The sequence below is a fragment of the Polyergus mexicanus genome, unplaced genomic scaffold, assembly GCF_030449975.1.
Source record: "Polyergus mexicanus isolate NDT 795.1 unplaced genomic scaffold, iyPolMexi1.0 SCAF_25, whole genome shotgun sequence".
Taxonomy (NCBI): Eukaryota; Metazoa; Arthropoda; class Insecta; order Hymenoptera; family Formicidae; genus Polyergus; species Polyergus mexicanus.
In genome coordinates this window covers 555249-577643 of record NW_027223345.1, presented here as the reverse complement: position 1 = coordinate 577643, position 22395 = coordinate 555249, and the positions used below count along the sequence as shown (strand labels likewise).

At 34.2% G+C, this 22395-nt stretch overlaps 1 protein-coding gene across 3 annotated transcripts in view; it reads left to right on the top strand.

Moving 5' to 3' along the window:
• The window catches only part of LOC138943224 (uncharacterized), a 57811-nt gene that overhangs the window by 21323 nt on the left and 14093 nt on the right, over window positions 1-22395 (top strand). For 2 of the 3 annotated variants that reach the window (XM_070313829.1, XM_070313828.1), the window contains exons 3-6: window positions 18593-19081; window positions 19373-19483; window positions 19564-19767; window positions 19888-20125. In XM_070313829.1, coding sequence (XP_070169930.1) covers window positions 18800-19081; window positions 19373-19483; window positions 19564-19767; window positions 19888-20125 — 835 coding nt within the window. In that variant the 5' untranslated portion in view covers window positions 18593-18799. Of the gene's footprint in view, window positions 1-12024; window positions 13247-18592; window positions 19082-19372; window positions 19484-19563; window positions 19768-19887; window positions 20126-22395 lie in introns of those variants that run through there. The other variant, XM_070313827.1, reaches the window with a different exon arrangement.

Below are 22395 nucleotides of genomic sequence, written 5' to 3'. Positions count from 1 at the left end.
TGTTTGGCCGCGTAGGATATCGGATTTCTCGATCAACAAAGTCTATCTTACAAACTCTCGATTTATGTATTGAAATTGGAGAAGTTCTTAGCGATACACAACGGAGACTGCGATTTCCTTCACGGAAATCACCTCTTCACCTTTCCACCCCGATAAGAATTTAAATACAACTAAATATTCCGTAGTAGTAAATAAGAGATTGTAATACGCGACGAAACAAGAATGTCGAGACAAGAATCTATAATTCTACTACAATATATTGTACATTACTACAAAACATGCGTTACACGCGCGCCAATTATATTATATTTTTTACATGTATTAAATACACACGAAATCATCGATCGCGTTAGCCAATAATCATAGGCGTTTTTTTTCCTTTTTTTTTTTTCTTTCTTATATTAGTCCAATAGAAAAATCGTTGCTTTAGAGATTTATTGTAATCCATAAATATAGCTCATATTTATCAGCGGCGTTCTAAATTTTCTTTTACATATTATCGATATCCTAGCGAACATTAAAACGACCAATGTCCATTTGCGTAAAAAGTAAATATTTATTTGTGTTTCTAATTGAAACACAATTAGAAACACAAATAACACCTAACCTAACCTAACCTAACCTAATTATCTCTTTAATTCTCTCCCTACAACGCAACTATAATGATTGAACACGATGGACGCACGGGGGAAAAAAACAAAAAAAAAAACAAAAAACGATTGTTGTTTATCTTTATAGAGTATAGAGCAACTTGCAATCTATCGCGAGACAACGATCAATCTTATATGCAGCGGCGCATTCTTTAACCGCGCATCGCAGCCTCCTTACTTTTTCCTTCTTCATTGTATCGGCCGTATTTTTTTTTTTTTTGTATTTTTTTGCGCTGTGCAGGACGAACATCTGTGTTCGACCGACGCTCTCTCTCTCCCTCTGTATTCGTCTTATTAAAATCCTTGCACCGCGCGTTTGACAAGTTGTCTTACAGCAACGTCACTGGTTATTCACTCGACGGAGCACACAGGCGACTTGTATAAAATGTCTCGAAGTAAATCAGATAAGAATCTTCTTTTCAGACTTTTGACAAGAATTAAAAAATCATTGGAACTTGGCATGTATCGCTAAGTTTTATGATGGATTTTTAATTCCCCACAATTCATGTGCATCTTATTAATATCTATGAAGATATACGCGAGAAGAGATATATATGGTACGGTAAAAAAATGACACGATAAATGCCTAAACATTTTTCTTATCTTCCATTTTATTTTTTATTTATGTTTATTCGCGAATTATTGCAGCATGTTTTGAAAATCTCAACTATTCTTCAATAGCACATCTACTTATTATTCGACAAGAAAATCAATTTCTCGTTTCGCTTATTTCATTGTTAATTCATGCTCTATTATTAGTATATTAATAACCTCAAAGTTACTTTTACGATGAAAAAAGAGAGTTGATTAGAGAATGTGTCCGTATATACAATATAATACAATGACAATAGGGGGGCTTCGACCGTGCTTCGTTAAAAAGAAAAAAATCGGAATCGTCTCAAAAATATCTAGTATATAAATATTATATTGTATGTGTGTCGCGTTGATGTGGAGAAATGAGACTATAACCTAACCTGAATCAATATTATATTGTATGTATTTAATGTACTTTTATCAACTATTCTTAACTATTATATTAATATTGTATTCGTGCCATCTCGTTTGCCTCGAGAAAAGGTAATTATATAATACAATACATTTTCGGAATCAAACCGGACGGATAAAAATCTGATGAATGCGCGCAAAAAATTTAACACTGTCCGCGTAGAAATGATGTATCGTCACACTCGCCGTGCGTACGTGCATTTTTGGAGAAGTTCCAGAACTTTGTAAGCTTGCATTACACAATACATACAGAAGCGATCGAAAGAATGTGACGCGAGACTCGATGGAGCAGTTAAATAAGTGCCGCCGCCTCCGAAATCGGAGTGGATGGAAAAAAATAGGAGACGAAAAAGACAGGAGATAAAATCTGTAACTTAAGACGGTATCACAGAGAACGCAAACGAACCTTCTCTCTATCGTTTCTTGGCCAAAAAAAAATGAAAAAGTAAAATATTATTATCCATTTTTGCATATTTAATACTAAAATTAATAATTTATATATAAACTGCAGCAAAAAATAGCCCATTTGGAGAAATAATTAAAAACAAATTACATAAATGACATTCGCCTTATTAAATCGAATATATTATGCGAGTAATGATTGCGTATCATTACTCGGTCATGAATCGCATAGATTATATTATCGTAATTGGTAAGTAGACAGTAAATAGGGATAAGATATATATATATATATATATCTTTGCCTGTGTTTTTGAATGTTTATATCACAAGATTAATTTACGTGACTTTTATTCGCATTATACGAAATAAGAATTTATTCAAAAAATTCAACTTTATTCCAATCAGATTAAGCTGAAATTACGATCGTGCCATTTCTCTTTGCACTGCATCTTAATAATCACAGTAGTTTTATTAGGCGACACGCGGCCGCGCAATGGCCGAGATACGAGCGAAATATATATTTCCACAGGCTCGAAAATAGTTTATGGGACTCCGTGATGTGCTTCGCCGTACTTTGTGTTGCGCTCACGCACACGCATGCGTATTTTACGCATGCATGGTATAAATCATGATGCGACGAGATCAGATACGATTCGATCAGCGGCCTGCTATTTTTGCCGGTACAGTCCTTAGCAAAATATTAGTGAGAACACCGAACTCGGATTACGACTGGCAGGCTTGTCAGTATATCCTTCTAAAGCTAAAGTCATAAAATATCGCACATTTTATCGCCAGCCGTCTATCCGGTAGTCGATACGTAAAATGTTGAATCGATTATCTTTTTTAATGACATTTAAAGAAATCTGAATATAAAGCTTTATTTTCGACGAGATTAAAATTGCGGAATAAAAATTTTTATTACGTGAAAAACTAATTTCATTAGTTCGTTTATGATTATATAACAGAATATAGATAAAAATAATAAGTACGCGCGTTTACGTACAGTTAAGACAGTTTCTACATTTGCATTTTGAGTTTCCATGAGAAATGCACTTATAATTAAAAACGATCCAATTGGTCTAGCAATGACGGTGTTGCCAACTTATTCTCCGTAATCGATAGCCAAGATCATTGGCAAAAATAATACAAAGATATAAGTGATATAATTGCGGCAATTAAGTATAAAAGTGTGACGATGCTTTGCCAAGGGGCTGCATGCCAACTAGCAGATGTCTTAAAATCAACTTTAGATACTGACGCTTGATGCTGACGATGACATTCTCATTGCTAGTGATTAAGTGCAGACAGAAATATATCTTGTTTATGTATAACATTTAATGAACGATAGCTATTATCAGAAAATAGAGATATAGATCACGTATCTGTTATTGTCTAATGTTCTTGTTACTTTTCGAGATATATATTTTTAATTCGTTTCTCCTTTATGCAAGATATAAATGTAATTTTTTTTTAGTTACACAATATTCATTATTATATAAAATTTCTAACCATCGTCGGCGTACATGCGCTTGTATGTGTGTGCGATCTATTTGCGTTTTAAGTATGTTGCATCCTATATAAATTATATACTCTAAAAATATCTCAATAATCTGTGTAACAGATATTCAAGCGAATATATATATCTCTCTCTCTCTCTCTCTCTCTCTCTCCTAATCTTAGTAGATACTTCAATAGGTAATGTATTGTATATCCAGTAAAAGAAAGAAATAAAGAAAAGAAGACGAAAATTTAACAAAATTACTTCAAGTATAGGAAGATTAAAATATTATATAAAAAGAAATTCCATTGCCCGAGTAATTATGTTGCATATATATGGTGATAAAATCTCCTTCGAGTCACATTTGATCAATCGGCAAAAGTGACTTTGTTATATCGCCTTTTATTCCATTTCAAATAGTGTCACGTTAAGTACATATTATTCGAAATCTTATGAATATTCTGATGTTTTTTTTTTTTTTTTAATGAGAAACCCGGATTTCCCCCCCCCCCCCCCGATGTACAAGTCGTCTACAATGTGCGAAAATGTCTATCGTACGTGTGCTAAGGTGAGCGGAAAGACGAAAGGATGCGCGACGTGTTCTCCGTCAGAAACTCGTTCCCGGGCGATGCGCGCACACGCGGGACAAATGTATATGTGCGTGAATCAGTGCTCTACTACAAGTATGTCTTCATGAGGCCGAGGTAACACGAACGTCGCAGAAACATGCGGTTGGGTTGCGATATGTATATACACCCGAAGAGTTGCACGCCGGTCGTTTATGGGTAACTAAATATGGACGGGGGAACGAGGGAACGGAAGTAAGAGGGAGAACGGACTCCCTGAAATCCGTAGTAGGAGAATGAGACGACCAGAGAGAGACAGATAAAGACCGAAGAAAGAAGTAAACGAGAGAGTAGTAGGGCTCGAGTGAAAGGAAGACGGGGCAATACAGGTACAGAAGAGCAAGATATCAGGGTGAATATAAAAAGGAAGAGAGAAAGGTGAACGAGAAAGAGAGAGAGAGAGAGAGAAATACAGTATTTCATTTTTTTCATATCATTGGTAGAAGTTTATAAGCAGCCAGATACCAAATAATACTCGGTGCACGCAAACAACGCGATAAATCAAAGAGTATCAATGCGCGAAAGAATGCTCAGGGAGCAGGTTCACCGATAAAGAATACAGGTGGTTCATTTTTTTTTTTTTTTTTTTTTTTACATCGCATGTCGCGGCGTGCCTAAATGCGATTAAAACCATCTCAAGAGTTTCTATCGGAAAGGGATCCCGCCTTGAGAGGAAACATTACACGCGAGCAGCGCGATTGCATTCAGTTTTTATCTTGTTTGATGAAGACGGGTGAAATTTTGCGATTACGGTCATTTTAGAATCGTTAATTCCTAAATGACAATAATTACAATTAATTTGTAATTATCCAAAGATATATATATATATACGTATAATGAAATCTCTCGCGTCTCATGCCGATATAGGATGGAAATATTTTTACACGAGATACAATGTAAAAGACTAACATATATGTTTTGTCGCTCGATTTGCACATTTTCTAAGATCAAAATAGCATTATGCTAATTTAAACCATAGCTCCAAGATTTACGCTGGCTCGCCTTATGCCGCTGACTAGCTTACATTTGCATAGTAGGCAGTGATCGCATGGTGTATTCACTTACCTTGGCGTGGCGCAAAGCGTGTAATAATTCTATCGCGGACGGACAATCGTTGTATTATTACAATTCAGAAAATTACTAGTGGACCGAAAATAATTGTAGCGCATTTTGTACGCGTATATTTATTGTTATTATTTATATAATTTTCTCTTCAGAGTAATGCCATCGTTATAAAAATGCAATACTTTTCAACGAGAATAACCGATATTACCGTATGACTCGGAAGCAAATAATAAGAGAAATTATAATATACATGCAGATATATATTCGCGTTTTTTTTTTTCCAACAGCATTATCGCTTACTTTTCTTCTAAAGCTCTCTTCTAGAGTTGACGGATTTATCGATTTAGAATTCAAAAAGATACAATTTATCCATGTTGATAATGAAGATATAGAAGAAGATATTGACGATATAGAAGAAAAGACTAATAAGTTTCGCAATATAATTTGTAAACGGGAATATAAGACAAAAGAATGCAAGATAGAAATAATTTACGAAATTTAAAGCTCTCTCCACACTTCTCAGAGCATCGCATCGCCATTTTTTTTTTTTTTTTCAACAGCATTATCGCTTACTTTTCTTCTAAAGCTCTCTTCTAGAGTTGACGGATTTATCGATTTAGAATTCAAAAAGATACAATTTATCCATGTTGATAATGAAGATATGGAAGAAGATATTGACGATATAGAAGAAAAGACTAATAAGTTTTGCAATATAATTTGTAAACAGGAATATAAGACAAAAGAATGCAAGATAGAAATAATTTACGAAATTTAAAGCTCTCTCCACACTTCTCAGAGCATCGCATCGTCATTTTTTTTTTTTTTTTCAACAGCATTATCGCTTACTTTTCTTCTAAAGCTCTCTTCTAGAGTTGACGGATTTATCGATTTAGAATTCAAAAAGATACAATTTATCCATGTTGATAATGAAGATATGGAAGAAGATATTGACGATATAGAAGAAAAGACTAATAAGTTTCGCAATATAATTTGTAAACGGGAATATAAGACAAAAGAATGCAAGATAGAAATAATTTACGAAATTTAAAGCTCTCTCCACACTTCTCAGAGCATCGCATCGTCATTTTTTTTTTTTTTTTTCAACAGCATTAACGCTTACTTTTCTTCTAAAGCTCTCTTCTAGAGTTGACGGATTTATCGATTTAGAATTCAAAAAGATACAATTTATCCATGTTGATAATGAAGATATGGAAGAAGATATTGAAGAAGATATAGAAGAAAAGACTAATAAGTTTCGCAATATAATTTGTAAACAGGAATATAAGACAAAAGAATGCAAGATAGAAATAATTTACGAAATTTAAAGCTCTCTCCACACTTCTCAGAGCATCGCATCGTCATTTTTTTTTTTTTTTTTTTCAACAGCATTATCGCTTACTTTTCTTCTAAAGCTCTCTTCTAGAGTTGACGGATTTATCGATTTAGAATTCAAAAAGATACAATTTATCCATGTTGATAATGAAGATATGGAAGAAGATATTGAAGAAGATATAGAAGAAAAGACTAATAAGTTTCGCAATATAATTTGTAAACAGGAATATAAGACAAAAGAATGCAAGATAGAAATAATTTACGAAATTTAAAGCTCTCTCCACACTTCTCAGAGCATCGCATCGTCATTTTTTTTTTTTTTTTTTTTTTTTCATAACGCTTACATAACGTAAGTGCATAGTTTATCAAAGCCAATTAATTTTATTTCTGGCATTTATTCGTATTCGTTTTACCGATAAAATTAGTTTAATCATTTAATTATGTATCTATAAATTATAAAAGTCAAAGTCGACGAATCGACCGAGCTTTGATCATCCAAGGAGCGAGAAGTAGCTATAATTCGACTATTTCCTATCGAGCGCTAAAGCAAATAATGCTCAGTGAAAGTCATCGACTGGAAGAAATTATAAAATTAAATATATAAATGCAGTCATTTGTACCAACTTGCGATACAACATGACTCCTGTTTCGAACGACGGAATATTTCCAACATTCTCTACCATCCTTTATACTCGTAACATGTTCAAGCTTCTCATGAATTTCACGAAAATGACGGCACGTTTAACCGACCGGGTAGCACAGCCGGTTGCCCCAGGCGGCGAATTAAACCATTGGCGCCCATCATTGGTGATTTCGGTTACCGTGCACGGAGTTAGGCATCGTTCACACGAAGAACGAAAAATGTAGCCTTGAACGCGGCAACAATTTTAGTAATTGCGTATCGTCGTTATAACGTGCATCTTGCGCTTTCATCGATCGGTCGATCGAATGATACCAGGACACACTTTTCAAATGGAAACAGACCGCATATCTCAGAAATAATACCTACGGCTGCACGATAAAATACTCCATTATATACAGAGATAAAGAACCTTGCGTGTGCAAGATCGAAGATCGAGTATTTGCAATATGCCGAGATCGTTCAAAATAATCCCGATGATGTTAACATCAATGGGATCTGTGTTATTAATGTCGATGCAGTTTGCTAAAAGGCCGATTATTTTCATCCGCTCCGTAATCTTTTGAGAGAATCTAATTACTCGCAAGTCTCCATTTCGCGGTGGCTAACGACGATTCCGAATCCCGAGCTCTGATAAGCATGTCCGCATTCTCTACATTAATTTTACTAAAGATTGCTTTTCAAGAGAGAATTGCCGAGATACATTCTTGGCCGAATCCCGTCAATTAGTCACGTATAAAAGGGATCCTGCTTTTAATCAAGCGCCAATCGAAAAATCTACTTATATAATTGCGGACAGGATAGTTTAATTTTTTAGTATTTAATGCGACTTTTCTACTGACAAAGAGCCGCAAAACAATATAAATATTCTAGCACATATCCAGATTATTGAAATTAGATTCGTTACATGTTAAGAGACAGCAGCTAATTTATCGTAAAGAGTCAGCGATTTTTTTCCAACAGATAAGCAAAAAATTACCCGCATTAAAGGACTTCTTAAAACTTTGTGTATTCACTCTCGATTCTTCGCAGAAGTAATTCTAAAACTTTCTCTTTCCAGAGAACTAAATGTCCATATAACTGAAAAGCGATTATAGACTGTAACTTTATTCAGACAGAATCGATATCCACTCGTATTAATATCAGCCATGTGCTTTTTTTTCTTCCATACAAATGCACGTTGCTGTTGCGATGAAGTAAAAATTTCTCACATTTTAAATAAGAAGTCAATTTAACCGGTTTTTCATTTACATTCGAAAACTCTTAAGCTTCTCTCCATTACCTCGTTCTTCTCTTATTATATATATATATTGTATATTTATATCCCGTTTATATATCGTATCTTTGCGAGTTAATATAAGATTTCTTTTTCATTTCTTCTTCCCGCAAGAAAATATTTTTTACATTTATTTTTTAAACGTAACACGACTTTTCGCTGCACTCGCTCTGCTAAGAATTTATAAAGGATAGATGAAAAAAATATATTGTAATAATTGATATTTTATGTCGATATTAAATGCACAATATTAACATTGACTATCAATATTCGCACCTCTTTTCTGTAACCTTTATATCTTTTACACGAGTGACAAAAATAAAACATATAGTTACATTTATCTCTCTCTCTCTCTCTCTCTCTCTCTCTCTCTCATCTAAAAATTTTATATATAATTTCAATATTGTTGACAAGCTATTACACATGGTATCAATCTTGAAAGCATATATTTAGAACATTTTCTAAGATATGTGACAATATATATATATATTTTTTTTTTTTTTTAAATAAAATAATAAGCAAAAATATTTTCAATATAAGTATGTATATACGTATATATTCGATTTTTATATTTGATAATGTAAAAAATGGTGATAAATAAAACAATTTATTTATCGATTTGCAATGCACAGAGTTAAACGCTTCTCGTTTGATGTAAATTTATGCACACGACATACAAAATATTTTCGTGAGACAAAAATACCTAAACGAAATTTGTTCCTCGACAGTTGGCTGAATGCGCGTTTTATTTTACGAATCGAGAGAATGTCCTGAAAGGATCGAGCACCGCGGGTATATAAAAATGCAAAAAACCAGTCAGCGTATCTCGATCGATACAATTATGAATTTTCGCCGGATTTCCTTTACGTATGATTTATGACGAGGCTCAATAATCGCGACGATAAATAATCGAACATGTTCCGCTGCATCATCGCTCTTTTATTGCGGGCATCTTACTACGTATCTTAAATTGAATTCGGCTCGGGCGCATATCTCGCGACATGCCGCGCGCATATGATTCCTTATCGGAGCGATTCGGTCTCCGGCCAATCACGGTGCGTCGTTCTCCTTTTTGGCTGTCCATTCTGTCGCTGGTACCACGTGGAATGCGCTGTGCCATCGTTACGGGAATATTTGCAAGAGCCGTATCGCGAGTTCCACCTTCATACTTGACACTCGAGTAGCGTGTGTACGGTTCGATATCTTTTATCGCGATTTGCTCTTAATACCCGTTCCTTGTGGTACGAAACTTAACTTATTACGAGCCTAATATTTCGTCCGTCACGCGACATATGCTGTCGTGCTGTACGCTGTTATTAAAAATTACGTTGCATACCTTTCGTGACAAAGCCGTCGTTATCGAGCGTTCCAAGCTTCTAAAATGATAGAATTGAGATTTCGTAAAATTTCTTAAATTATTACAGTTGGCGAATGATGATACGCAATCCCAGTAAATGAAAAAGATTGCATATAGCAAGCTTTAAGAATATTAATCAATAAAATAAGGCGTAAATACTTTTAATAGAGATAACATACCTTGCATGTATTGCAATATTAAATAATTAAGGGAAAAATAGTTTAAAAGATTAAGACACAATAATTTTGTCACTCTCTTATTTATTTAAAATATAAGATCTCAGTAACATAAGTTTTTGCAAAAGAGAAAAAAATCTCTATACGTTAAAAATATGTAAATATATTATTTATTTTTTTTTTCTATCGCGCGCCAATTAGAATCAGATTAGGGCAAAATTAAAGAATTGATGAAACAAGAAGTGCATAAATTATTACGCGAAGAGAGTACAAAAAAAAAGAAGAAAAAAAACTATGATGAGATAAAAATCTTGATTTTATTATCGGATTTGACGCGGAGTCTATAATGTTTTAAAAGCTTCTGACTATTTTATGAATATGCGTATATACATACATAAAATGTGAGGAATAAAACGGAATTTATGATATGCTGTCTCTCCGTTCCTGATATAAGAATTTAGAATTATAGCGAGCTGAAAAATTCTAACCGTAGCTCGGAACATTTTCTATCTCGCGATCGATATTTACAAAGAAAGATAATAAACAATAATTTTTTTTCTTTTTTATTTTAAATTTTAATCAACGCTACAAAGTTACTTATTTCAAGAATTTACAGCGCTTATAAAATATAATAAAATATAAATACGTACATTAAATCAAGCGAGAAGGACTAACTGAAAATATGTTTCATATTTTTTTAACAATATTCTTTTCAATATACGTTTGAGGTTATCTATATTAACGTTTTACTTGACGGCGAGTGTAGCGCAATTTTTGAGATTGTTTAAGTTTTTAATAACGGCAGTCACACATAAGATACGCATATATATCATAAATTCGAATGAGCACGCATGTCCTATGGATCTTTGACACACACACACACACACATACATATGTTTCATCTCTAATTCAACTATTACGATAGTATTAGTCTTTTTGATTACATGGATAAAAAGAATCTTATTATATATATATATATATATATATATATATATAGAGAGAGAGAGAGAGAGAGAGAGAGAGAGAGAGAGAGAGAGAATGTATATGTGCGAGATACATACGTGCGTGTGTGAGGAATATTAACATAAAAACGGGGTATACATGTATTGAATCTTTTTCCACGACTAGTTTCGTTTTACGATCGTGAGTTGTTTCCACGCGAACGTCATATACACATTCACTTTCTTCATTTGAATTTTATTCCCCACCTATCTCGATACGATACGCCTCGCGTCTTTGGTTATTTAGATTGCATTGTTTGCATACTTAGTGCATTATACGAGGATTTCTGGAATGCGCCGCGACGTCGCTGTCACGTGCCTGCCGAGGATAAAAATGTAAGAGAATGTGTAAGAAATGATAAAAAAAAAAAATAGTATAGCTTCATAAAGTGCAATATCACGCGTAATCGATGTATACGTAATAAATGTCACATGTGCGCGAACGTCATTGTAAATATTATTGATAAAAATCGTAGATTACCGACGTGTCGACTATGAAAATTTGTCTCGCTTACGTATGGTACGGTCGATAAATTCACTCTTATAAAGAGTTAATTACAAGTTGATAGAGACAATAGATTCTTATAGAAGTAATATAATCGCGCGTTAATATTTCTATATATTTGTAAACGTATTTTAACATTTTTAAGCAAAGAAAATTTAATATTTTCTCCCTCTTTTATCAATCGATTCTTTCCAAAGAAGAGATCTTACAAAGCAACTACGTACGAAAACAAAATGTACAAGCAATGCACATATATTTTCGCGTTTAATTAAATCTCTAAATTGTTTTCTACACATCGCAAATACTACGGAAATCCTTAAATATGTTTTATTTAATTTACGAATGTGTATTGTATGTAAACTACATCTCTTTTATTATTTATTTTCCATAGCAGGAATGCGAATGAATGTCGAGTGACGTTGGACAGTATGCGCGCGCATACATCGCATAGAGACGATACGTATGAGAATATCTACGCGATGGAGTCGGTCGATCGTCTACGTCGGTTAGATGATTTCGATCGTAAAATCTCGGCGCATTCCGTCTAGCTAGAATCTCGTATACCACCTCCATTATGCCAATCGACAACCGGCAACACAATTCTATAATATTCTATACCGCCGCGCGCGAGAGTGCTCCCTCCCCTCCCGCGCTCCGCTAGGGAATAATCGCCGTATCTCCCGCCGCGGCGCGACGCGTTTCCCCCACCACGCGCCGTTCGCGGCCAACGTGTATTTCGCGAACGCTCGCTACCCGCTACCAGTAGACCGAGACAGCAGCGTACTCTCTCAGTGAGTTACGGACCGCAGGCGCGGTCGAGCGTGTTTGACGGCTCCCGATGCAGAGAGTGTCTCGATTCGCTTCTTCCGTTTCTTCGCCACCGCTTCGTAATCGCGTAGTACCAGTCAGCACCGATCGGGACGCTCACCTCGAGCGACAGAATCGTGCGAGAATCGTTGGATAATCGTTGACGAGATAGAAGAAAAATAATGTATATCGGAGAAACGGCGAAAGGACAGCGTGCGTGACTGGCGACGCGGAGGAGAGACGAGAGAGACCTTGGACCGAAGTGCGCGTGTGCGATATAAGTATTTCGCGACTTTGTTTTATCGCTCGCGTTCGGCGCTATCTTCAATCGAAACGTATCGTTGTATCGTGAGTTCGCGAGACCTTATTATCGAGAAACGGACTAATAAGATCGCGAGGAATATATCCGTACGCGATAAGCGGATGTATAAGTGAAGGCGCGGCGAAAGGAAGAAAGCGGGTGAGAAAAGTAGCATAGAGGGGAGGATTGTGCATTTCCGGAGGCGGAGACTTCCCGTCAACGTTTTCCCCTCCCCCCTATCACCTGCGCGTGTCTACGTGCAGAGGATCGCTCCCGCGTATCCGCGATATAACCTCCGAGATCTCGCGCGCAGATCCTTGACAAGCGCGCACGTGCGGCTGACTTCAAGTTACATCGGCTTGGCCGCGCGGCCGGCGGGTTTCTAGAAACCGGCGAAACGCGCCGACGAACGCACCTACACGGATTTCTCAATCTCGAGCTGCCGCCGTGTCCGACCCATCTCGCGTGATCCCTAGATACAGTGTTCGCGTGTGTCAAGAATCAGTGGATCCTCGCACGACCGCCGCCAATTCTATCCGCCAAGCGTTCATTATACGGAAACAGCATCGAAACTAGAAAGAGAGAGAGAGAGAGAAAATAACAAGGTAATTCTATCTTTTCGAAGAATCTATTTATTATTATATGGTTTCGTTTCAGCAGACTGTTACTATAGAAATGAATGCTAAACGGAGCACATTAGCGGCATAAAGAGATATAAAAAGATATTTTCGATATTATTGAAAAAATTGATTATAATATCGAAGTAGGTGAGAGTTGGTCTTGAAATTTTGATTAAAGTATATATTAAGAAAATCGCGATATTAACTTTCAATTACTCTCTCTCTTCCATGAAATAATTTGTGGATAGGAACTTATTAGAGAATACTAGCATACATTATTTTTGCACGATAACACGATGCTCAAGCTGAGAGATATTTAACAACAATTGCGCAGAATGATAATGATTGATGCAACACACGTGTTATATCTGAGAACAATTTTTCTACAGATTATATTTTTTTTTCTTTGCGCGGCGCTTTACAAAATACTCTAGTGTAATTCTTGCATTTCAATTACGTAAGAATTACATAACAGAGAGTTCGTATAAAGCACACGTTCGTAATGAAAATAAATAAGCAATATAAGATACGGATTCTCAAACAGTTTTAATCAACTTTCGATCTTGAGAAATTCCCGCCCGACACGTAGACGCTGTCAACTTTACGACGACGTTCGACGTTTCGATCATCCGTTCGCGACAAGGGCTGAAAAAAAGTTCTGCGAGTGTTCGCACGAATCCGTTTGATGTTTCTCTCGCTCTTTTATTTCGCGGAAACTTCCCGCAATTGTATTTATCTTAGACAAGTCGTGATTCAATCGATTCCGCGTGATCTCTTATTCGCGTGTCGCCTACCGATTTCTCCTCTTATAGACGCGAGACAAGACAATTACAATCCGAGGATTAGATCAGTCACTTAAATTTATTGAACGCAATGAGAAGATCGTTCTAAAAATTTATACCATATCTTTTTAATATATATATCTATAGTTTGTTATTTTATCCGCAACAATTTTTTATTTCTATTCATTTTTTTTTTTTTTTTTTTTTTTTTTTTTTTTTTGACGTCCAGAGTTGTATACGTTTTTATCAATCCTCCGTGCCGATATATCGAGTTAGAGAATTAAAAAGAATATAAAATTAACTTGAGAATAAAAAAAAGAATTGAAAGATTAGCGATGATATAGAGTTGTCATAGATGGAGACGTAGTGCGAAAGACGAAGCGCGACAGATAAATATTAGAGGGGGTCAAAAAGAAATCTAACAAGTCTGATTAGGCGAAGTCGTTCGTTCCGATACAGTCATTCGTAAAAGTATTTGAAGCATATGAGAAATAGAAAAAAATACGCTCTTAACAGTAATTGTCTAAAATGTAATATTCAAATGAATCTATTGTCTCTTGTCAAGATGCGAAGTTTATAATTTTAGTTTAATAAAAGTAAAAAGTAATTACGAAAAATAACGGGAAGAATGCGAACAAAAATTACGCGTATATAATATATGTAGAAAATTATTAAGACTGTACTAAAAAAATATTTTTTTTTTTTTTATTTATTTTCATTTTTGTACAAATGACCGGGTGTACTTTTACGAGCGACTGTACGTCGCATCTGATGGCATCTGCCGAGACGTGCCAGGAAGTCGTCGTCGGTTAAAAAGTTCGCGCGAACGACGTACAATGTAACCGATGCGAAGATGTATTCCCTTCTTCTCTACTACGTTTGCGATTCGCGTTCCACGCTACCGAGATCTATTCGCAAAAATAGCGTTCGCGGCGATTTCATCGCGATAACATCGAGAGACACGGTGTACATATATATGTGATTTATTCCGAGCCTCTCTCGCGTGCACAGCACGAATTTACTATGCGTAATTGGCTTAGTAGTTGGGATCTGCCTTCGTAAGCACATTAAGATTTCTATCTTTTTATTTTAATTTCGAGAGAGAGAGAGAGAGAGAGAGAGAGAGAGAGAGAGAGAGAGAGAGAGAGAGAGAGAGAGAGATATGTCTTTATTATTATTATAATATTATTTATAGATACTATGTTTCGATATAAATATAATCCCAGACAGCACAAAACATCCTCAGGATCATCCTGAACATGTCCAGGATGGTTCAGGACATTTGTAGGATGTTTTAAGATATTATTATAAATATATTTATAAAAGTTTAATATGCATACATAATTATTTTTAGTTGTGTTGGCTATTTTATATAATTTAGAAATCTTAAGTATTATAATAAGTATTAATGTCCTATAAATGTCCACTGCATAACCCCAGGATATCTGTAGGATATATCTGCCCTGTTTATTATATTGAATGTCTTTTGGATTTCCAGAGGACATATACATGTGCAATTAATTGTTAACGTTAATTTCGTTTAATATTAATAATTGAGTTTGATGCGCACATTTTCATATATATCCAAAATTATTATTTATTTAATATTTCATGAGAAATGTTACCGTTCGCAACATTCCAAAAACTTTACAAACAATAGTATTCAACCGCTAGTTCGTTTGTTTACCGCTATGCGACACGCGAACTCGTATTTGAGATTTGGTCATGAGAATTATATAAAGCTTGCAAAGAGCAACTGACAGGAAATTACAAATGTAATTATTTTCTATCAGTTCAATTTCTGATGCAATCCCAACATAGGGAATTCAGATATTGGATTGTTTAGAAAATATTACACAACTCAAACCCGGGAGCCAAACCTAAAATATTCATGTACAGTACGAAAGCCTCAAATATTAAAAAACGGTGAACTATTTTTAATATTAGATTTTTAATATTGGCAGTAAATAGCAAAACATAATTTTAATTTATATTTAAATTTTAAAATTTGCTCCTTGAAACATACGAAAAATATCCCTAACATATCCTATAAAAATTCTTAGGACGTTCCACAGGATCTCCCTGGATTCTCCAGAGGTTAATATACGGTTATCATTTACTCTTCCTCAGGACATCCAGAGGAGATCTGAGGATTACAATGGGATATCCTAAGGATATCCTACATGTATGTCCTGGATGCCCTTTGGACGTCCTAAGGACATCCTTGTGCTGTCTGGGATGCGTTTCTTTAAATAAAGAATTGATAAAATTCTTTCGCGATATGTGCAAATTAGAGTGATCAGTTAATTGACTCATTAATCTTAGCGATAAGGTGAAAAGATTTATCGAAAATAATTGATTTCATAGATATCACAGAAATATTTTTACGAAAATTATTATTATTATTATTTTTTTTTTTTTAACTACAAATAAGATCAAATAATTATGTAATCGATCGCACGAGTGTATAATTTAATGCTATTCATCGTAGACTCGAGGAAATGAGATAATATTTGAGATTAACTCGTGTTACACGATTTCCTCTTATAGATAATAGTTTCCTTTAGTTACGATGGATCAGAGTTGATCTATGAATAATCGCATCGTCGCGTTATCGCGGAAGATATTGCGAATCACGTGGCTTTGCAAGCGATATTCGTATCGCATGCAGATTTCTATAAACTTTAAAACCTTCGACATTATTATCGCGGAGGAAAGCAACGATCACTGCCGATATTATTTATGCTATATAAAACTCGAATCATTTCTTGATGATGATTTTTTTATAATACATAGTGTTGAAATTTACAATTTTTTTTAATGTCTCTGTCTTTGAATACGAATAACATTATTGATTTAAATAAAAATGATTAAAATATATAGCATAATAAATTTTTACGCAATTGTTTCTACTCGCTTGCGTCGTCGTCGTTTTTTTTTGTTTTTTTTCGCGCCGCGTTCCGTTGTTCTCACATGTAATTTGTGGTCCTACGTTCTTAGACGAGTCATGAGTGTTTAATGAGGAGGGTTTTGATGCGTTGTATCTCTTGTATGCCGTATCTTTTACCTGCCACGACCATCTGCGGTGGCGTCGGTAGAAATTTATCTTTACCTTAGCGAGATCGTGACTCCCGTGTCCTTCACAGTGGCTTGAACCGTGTCAGAATTTATCATAATTTTTCTAGATGTAGTTTATCCATTATCTATTTCAGGCTCGAGTATCCTTTATCCGGACATAGATATAGACACGAATAATCGCTAGTAATAGATCTTACAAATTTTATTATTACATTTGTTTTATAACTAAACGCAACGTGTTTTTAAATATCGCGTTCTTTGACAATTTTAGTTAATATTCGCATGTTACATATGTTTGTTTTATTGGATTTACGTAATTATCGTCCAAGTATTTCTATTATTTTATCATACACTTGACTATTTAGCTTTCGAAATCGTTATTGCTTATCAATTTTTGATTGATATAATGTAGATAATAGGAACGTACATTAAAAAGAGAATATTTTTAGTAAAACTATCATTTACTTGCATCTATGTATACAAAGTAAAAATATACTGTAATAATCAAAAGGAAAAGTTATGTCTCTGATTGAAAAAAAGCCACTTTCAAATTTCTCTATTATTCTTTATTACTTTAATATTTTTAGTCTACGTAGAAGACAAAAAATACCACTTGCTAACATAAGCATTATTTGCAAAATTTATTAGGATATATATAGGACAATGTTTATTTGACAAAATCGGTTTCTTTAATTCATTTTTAATGCGTGTTTTATTTAAAAATATCATACAGATATATCTAATATAACAGCCATTTAATATTGACAAATAAGGAATGCTATTAACTTTGTAATTTACTTATGTCATATCAATTAAAAAATAAATATAGATAAGCTATAACCTTGATTATTTTAGTCGATTGAAAATTTATTTCTCGTCGTGTCCTTCTCAAAGGCAAAGAAAACTCATGTTACTAATATAAACGAGGTAGATAGAAAGTGTTTCTTTATTCTCCGAGTGGTGTTTCTACTGACATAGACCGATCGCGAATGCACCAGTTTATTTCACGATTCTCAAGTCGATGATTGTGAAAGGACGGGTTGCAAAAGTTACATTGTATCGATCCATCATGAATAATGTACATGTACACAGACGAGATAGGTTTGACGATATATTGTGTATCGATTATCGGAGCAACAGGACAAACGCTAGCTAGCTATACTCGGCTCGAGAGAGAGAGAGAGAGAGAGAATACGGCCAATATTATTATATAAAAATTATCTTGCGAATTTAACACTATGTCATTAATAAATTAATGAATTTAATTTACTCTTCTATGTAAGATACCGAAATGTCAAATATCGAAAAATTAGATAAAATTCATTCATTGAAATATACTCAGGATCATAAATAGTTGCTTCAACTTTAAGAATCATTGTTAAGCTTTTTTTTTTTCCAGTTCAAAAGTTCAATTTTTTAATTTAAATTTTTTTTATCATCTAAATGATGAAAATTCTCTTGTGTGTTTCAGAATACAGAAATATAAAGGTTAGGTAGCAATATGAAAAATGTGTTTTACGAGCTAGAACTCTAGCGGAAAAGACAGGAACGATCGTTATTTCATCCAAGCAATTATCTGAATTTTGTCTCGATATCGGCAAGCGATCTGATTTCCTTCTATCTTAAAAAAGAAATAGAAGATCCTTTCATCCATTAATAGAAGAATTCTATAAGCGCCATGAATATTGACGATATGGTTGGTTCTGAAAAGTCATCAGTGGCAGGCTCATATAAATCTTCAAGTAAGAATCGGAGGCTACCAACTTGCACGTTGTGCAGAAATCATAATGTACAGATAAAGTCTGCGGACCACAAGAGGCTCTGCCTAGGCCAGCTTTGTATATGCGCAGATTGCTGTCAAAGACGAACAATGCAAGAGGAATCAGCAGTTCAAACAAAAAAGACCAGAGCATCGAAGCAAGATGAAGAATTGATGAATGGAAAAAAATTACCTCAATACGTTAGTATTTTTTGTTGTTGTTTTTTTTTCTTTTGTATAAATATATTTATCTATATATTTATTGTAAAATTGCAATTATATAAAATAAAGTTCTCGTGATATATAAATTTATATTCTTAACTTGTTACTTTTACGTTTTAAAACTAAACGATTATTCTTCGAATTTACTTAAGAACAAACAAGTTCTTAATTTTGCTATTGAAGATTATATACGATTTATGATATATTTCGCAATTGCAATATTTTTCGATATCTTTACATCATTAATTAATAATTGATCTTCTTTGACAGGTCCTAATAAATCCTTCAGAATCGATAAAGCCTTTTCTTATACTTGAGGCAAATAAACATCTGATATCCCGCCAGATATTAGATACATGCTCAATTATATCTAACGAAGAGGTATCTAAGAATTAGTGATATTTTATAACTGTGACATTTTTCAATATCCTTGTGTCATTAATTGATTTTTTTTTTCACAGGATCTAGTAGATTCTCCAAAACCGGCCTTTTTTATACCCGAGACAAATAAGCACTTGATACCTCGTCAGATTTTAGATACATGCTTTAGTACATTTAATGAAGAGGTATCTAAAAAACGAAAGGGAAAGAAGCGAAAAGCGAGTAAAAAAAGGGAGGAAATAATGGAGGCAAAAAGAGTAAAGGCAAATGAGGAGATAATACGAGTAAGTTTTATTAAATGAATATTAATTCGTCTGAATAATTAATTCGTGTAATTCGTGAAACTTTTTTAATTTTTAATCAATAATAAGCTAAATAGCTAAAATTTTTTGCTGGTTATACAGGGTGGTGATCTTGACAAGATATGTCAAGGTCAAGATGATTCCAACTTGCTGTTGTATTCTAAATATTTATTGGAAAAGAAGCGAAAAACAAGTACAAATGAGGAGGAGATAATCGAGCCAAAAAGAACAGAGTTAAAAATGAAGATAATATTCGTGAACAAATATGAAGAGAATATTCGAAACAAAGTAAAGGCAAATGAGGAGGAAATAATCGAGCCAAAAAAAGCAAAGGCAAATGGTAAGTAAAATAATTGACATCTATATTCTCGACATTGGTTAAGCATATGAGACAAGCATGTCGTAAAATACAATATAACGACACACTATCTCATTATTTTCAAAAAGAATATAAAAGATTTATAGAGACACAGATAAAGATGTGATCTATTTTATCATAAGCTTTAATACAAAGTTAGTTAATCGCAGTGAAATAAGTCACTTAATTTTCAGTTTACATTTATATATTTTTTATGTAGTCTTTCTCAAATATACCGTTCAAATAGTTATTGCATGATTAGTATAAGTAGCGTAAATTAACTATATGATCGAAATTGCGCAACGAATACTAAATAAAGTAAATGGGTAAGTAAGAAGATACGAAATGCTTGTTGATACACATACGTATATATATGCATGAAAACTGAGATTGCCAACCTGTTGCACACTTTTCTAGCCTCCATCCATCTCTGGTTTCTTCCATCTTTCGCGCGTTTACGAAATTTTATCTTTTATAACGGAAACAATATAGTCATACTTTTTTCATTAAAAAATTATGAATTATTTATATAAGTGGTATAAAAGCGATTTAAAAAAAATAGTAAGAAAAAAATTAGCGAAGAAAGAGGAAGATAATTAATTGCCTACGAATTATGAGAACGTAAACGTATTCATACGTTTTAGATTAATATGGTTGAACGAAAGAAGATTGAAAAAAAAGCATATCGCGAGCAAATTGAGACTTGCTATTTAGCGATAGTTCGTCGGTCGGTCTTCGTGCATTCCGGTTGCTCGGATTTTATAACGGTATGATAGCACTGGTGCGAACGACAGTGCCAGAGCGTAATACCGGCAGTCGTCGCAGTTCTCGGCGAAAACTGGACTAGAATTTAATAGCGCCATTAATGAAAAGAAAAAAAAAAGGATCAATAATACATTGCTTCTGTCGTTATCAATCACCACATTCCAAATCGATATTTAATTTCTTTATTACATTTGTCGTTGCGTCGTCGATTATGAAATACAGTATAAATTTAAGTTAATTTACTTTCAACAAAAATTAAAATTGAAAAAATTTAATTCATTACTGCATACAATATTTTAGTGTGAAAATAATTGATTTTTTTTTTATTCACACGCGACTTTGTTGCGCACAGAGTGCAACCAAGAAGATAAACACATGACTCTGCTGCCTATATCCTTTTTACGAACGATCTTCGCAAAGATTCCGATGAAACCAAAGTTCATGAACTCTGATGATGATCGTCCATCGTGATAACGTTTTTTTTTTTCAATAAAAGTAATTATATAATAAAGTATAACGGCGAGATAGCGGGACCTCCTGCGTTGCGCGGAGTTTAAGAACAAAGACTGGCATTTAGTACACTTAAGTAAAGGAAGTTATTGCTTATCCTTATGCGTATATGGTATTTTAAATCTCTATATCATTATATGATCATTGTACAAATATTTGAAGAAGAAAGAGGGATCGTATATCTTTCGTGGAGAAATAATTCTTGAACTCTGTGCTCGAGTTAAATTGATCAATGTTGTTAACGCTCGTTACAAATTCGTGTAAATTCTCGATTTTTTATTTTTTCGATTGTGAAAATAACTATTGCTTCTTTTTTACAATATTAATTATTGTAAATTAATAAAATAGCATATGTATTATGTATTTTAGAAAAACGTATTTTATAAAACTTGTGAAAAAAAATTTTTTTTAGAAAGCTATCATGGGGCAGTTGTTTGTCTCGCGTTTCAATAATAATATAGCGGAAGAATCCACCTATCGCATCGCCGTTTGTCACCGTCGCTTTTAAAAATTTAGTCGCGAGCCTCGAGACACGGTGCATAAGCAAGGAGCGTACTTATAACGTCGTTCACAGTGATCCCAACGAAATTCAAACCACTCTTTCACTTGACAACCCGACCGAATGTTAACCCTCGTTTTACGAGCGTCCCCCATTGGCCGGCGAGCAATGCGAACCCGGCTAATATAATACGAACTTATAACCAAAGCCGAAACCTAGGAGCTCACTCTTGCTTTTACGATCCTGCTCGTTTTTAAAAGTTATCGTTATTTTGCTCGCTTACGGATGAAATAGTTTGTTCCCGTAAATCGGCTAAAGGAAGCAAAAGTCTGCTTACGGGGCTAACCACCAATCTATCCTTTTCTCCTAGAGAGAACTGTACACGTAACTCTGTGCGTCTAACAATTTTCTTCCTCCTAGATATATTGCCAGAGCAGGATGATTTTTTTTTTTTTTTTTTTTTTTTTTGTGAGAAGGA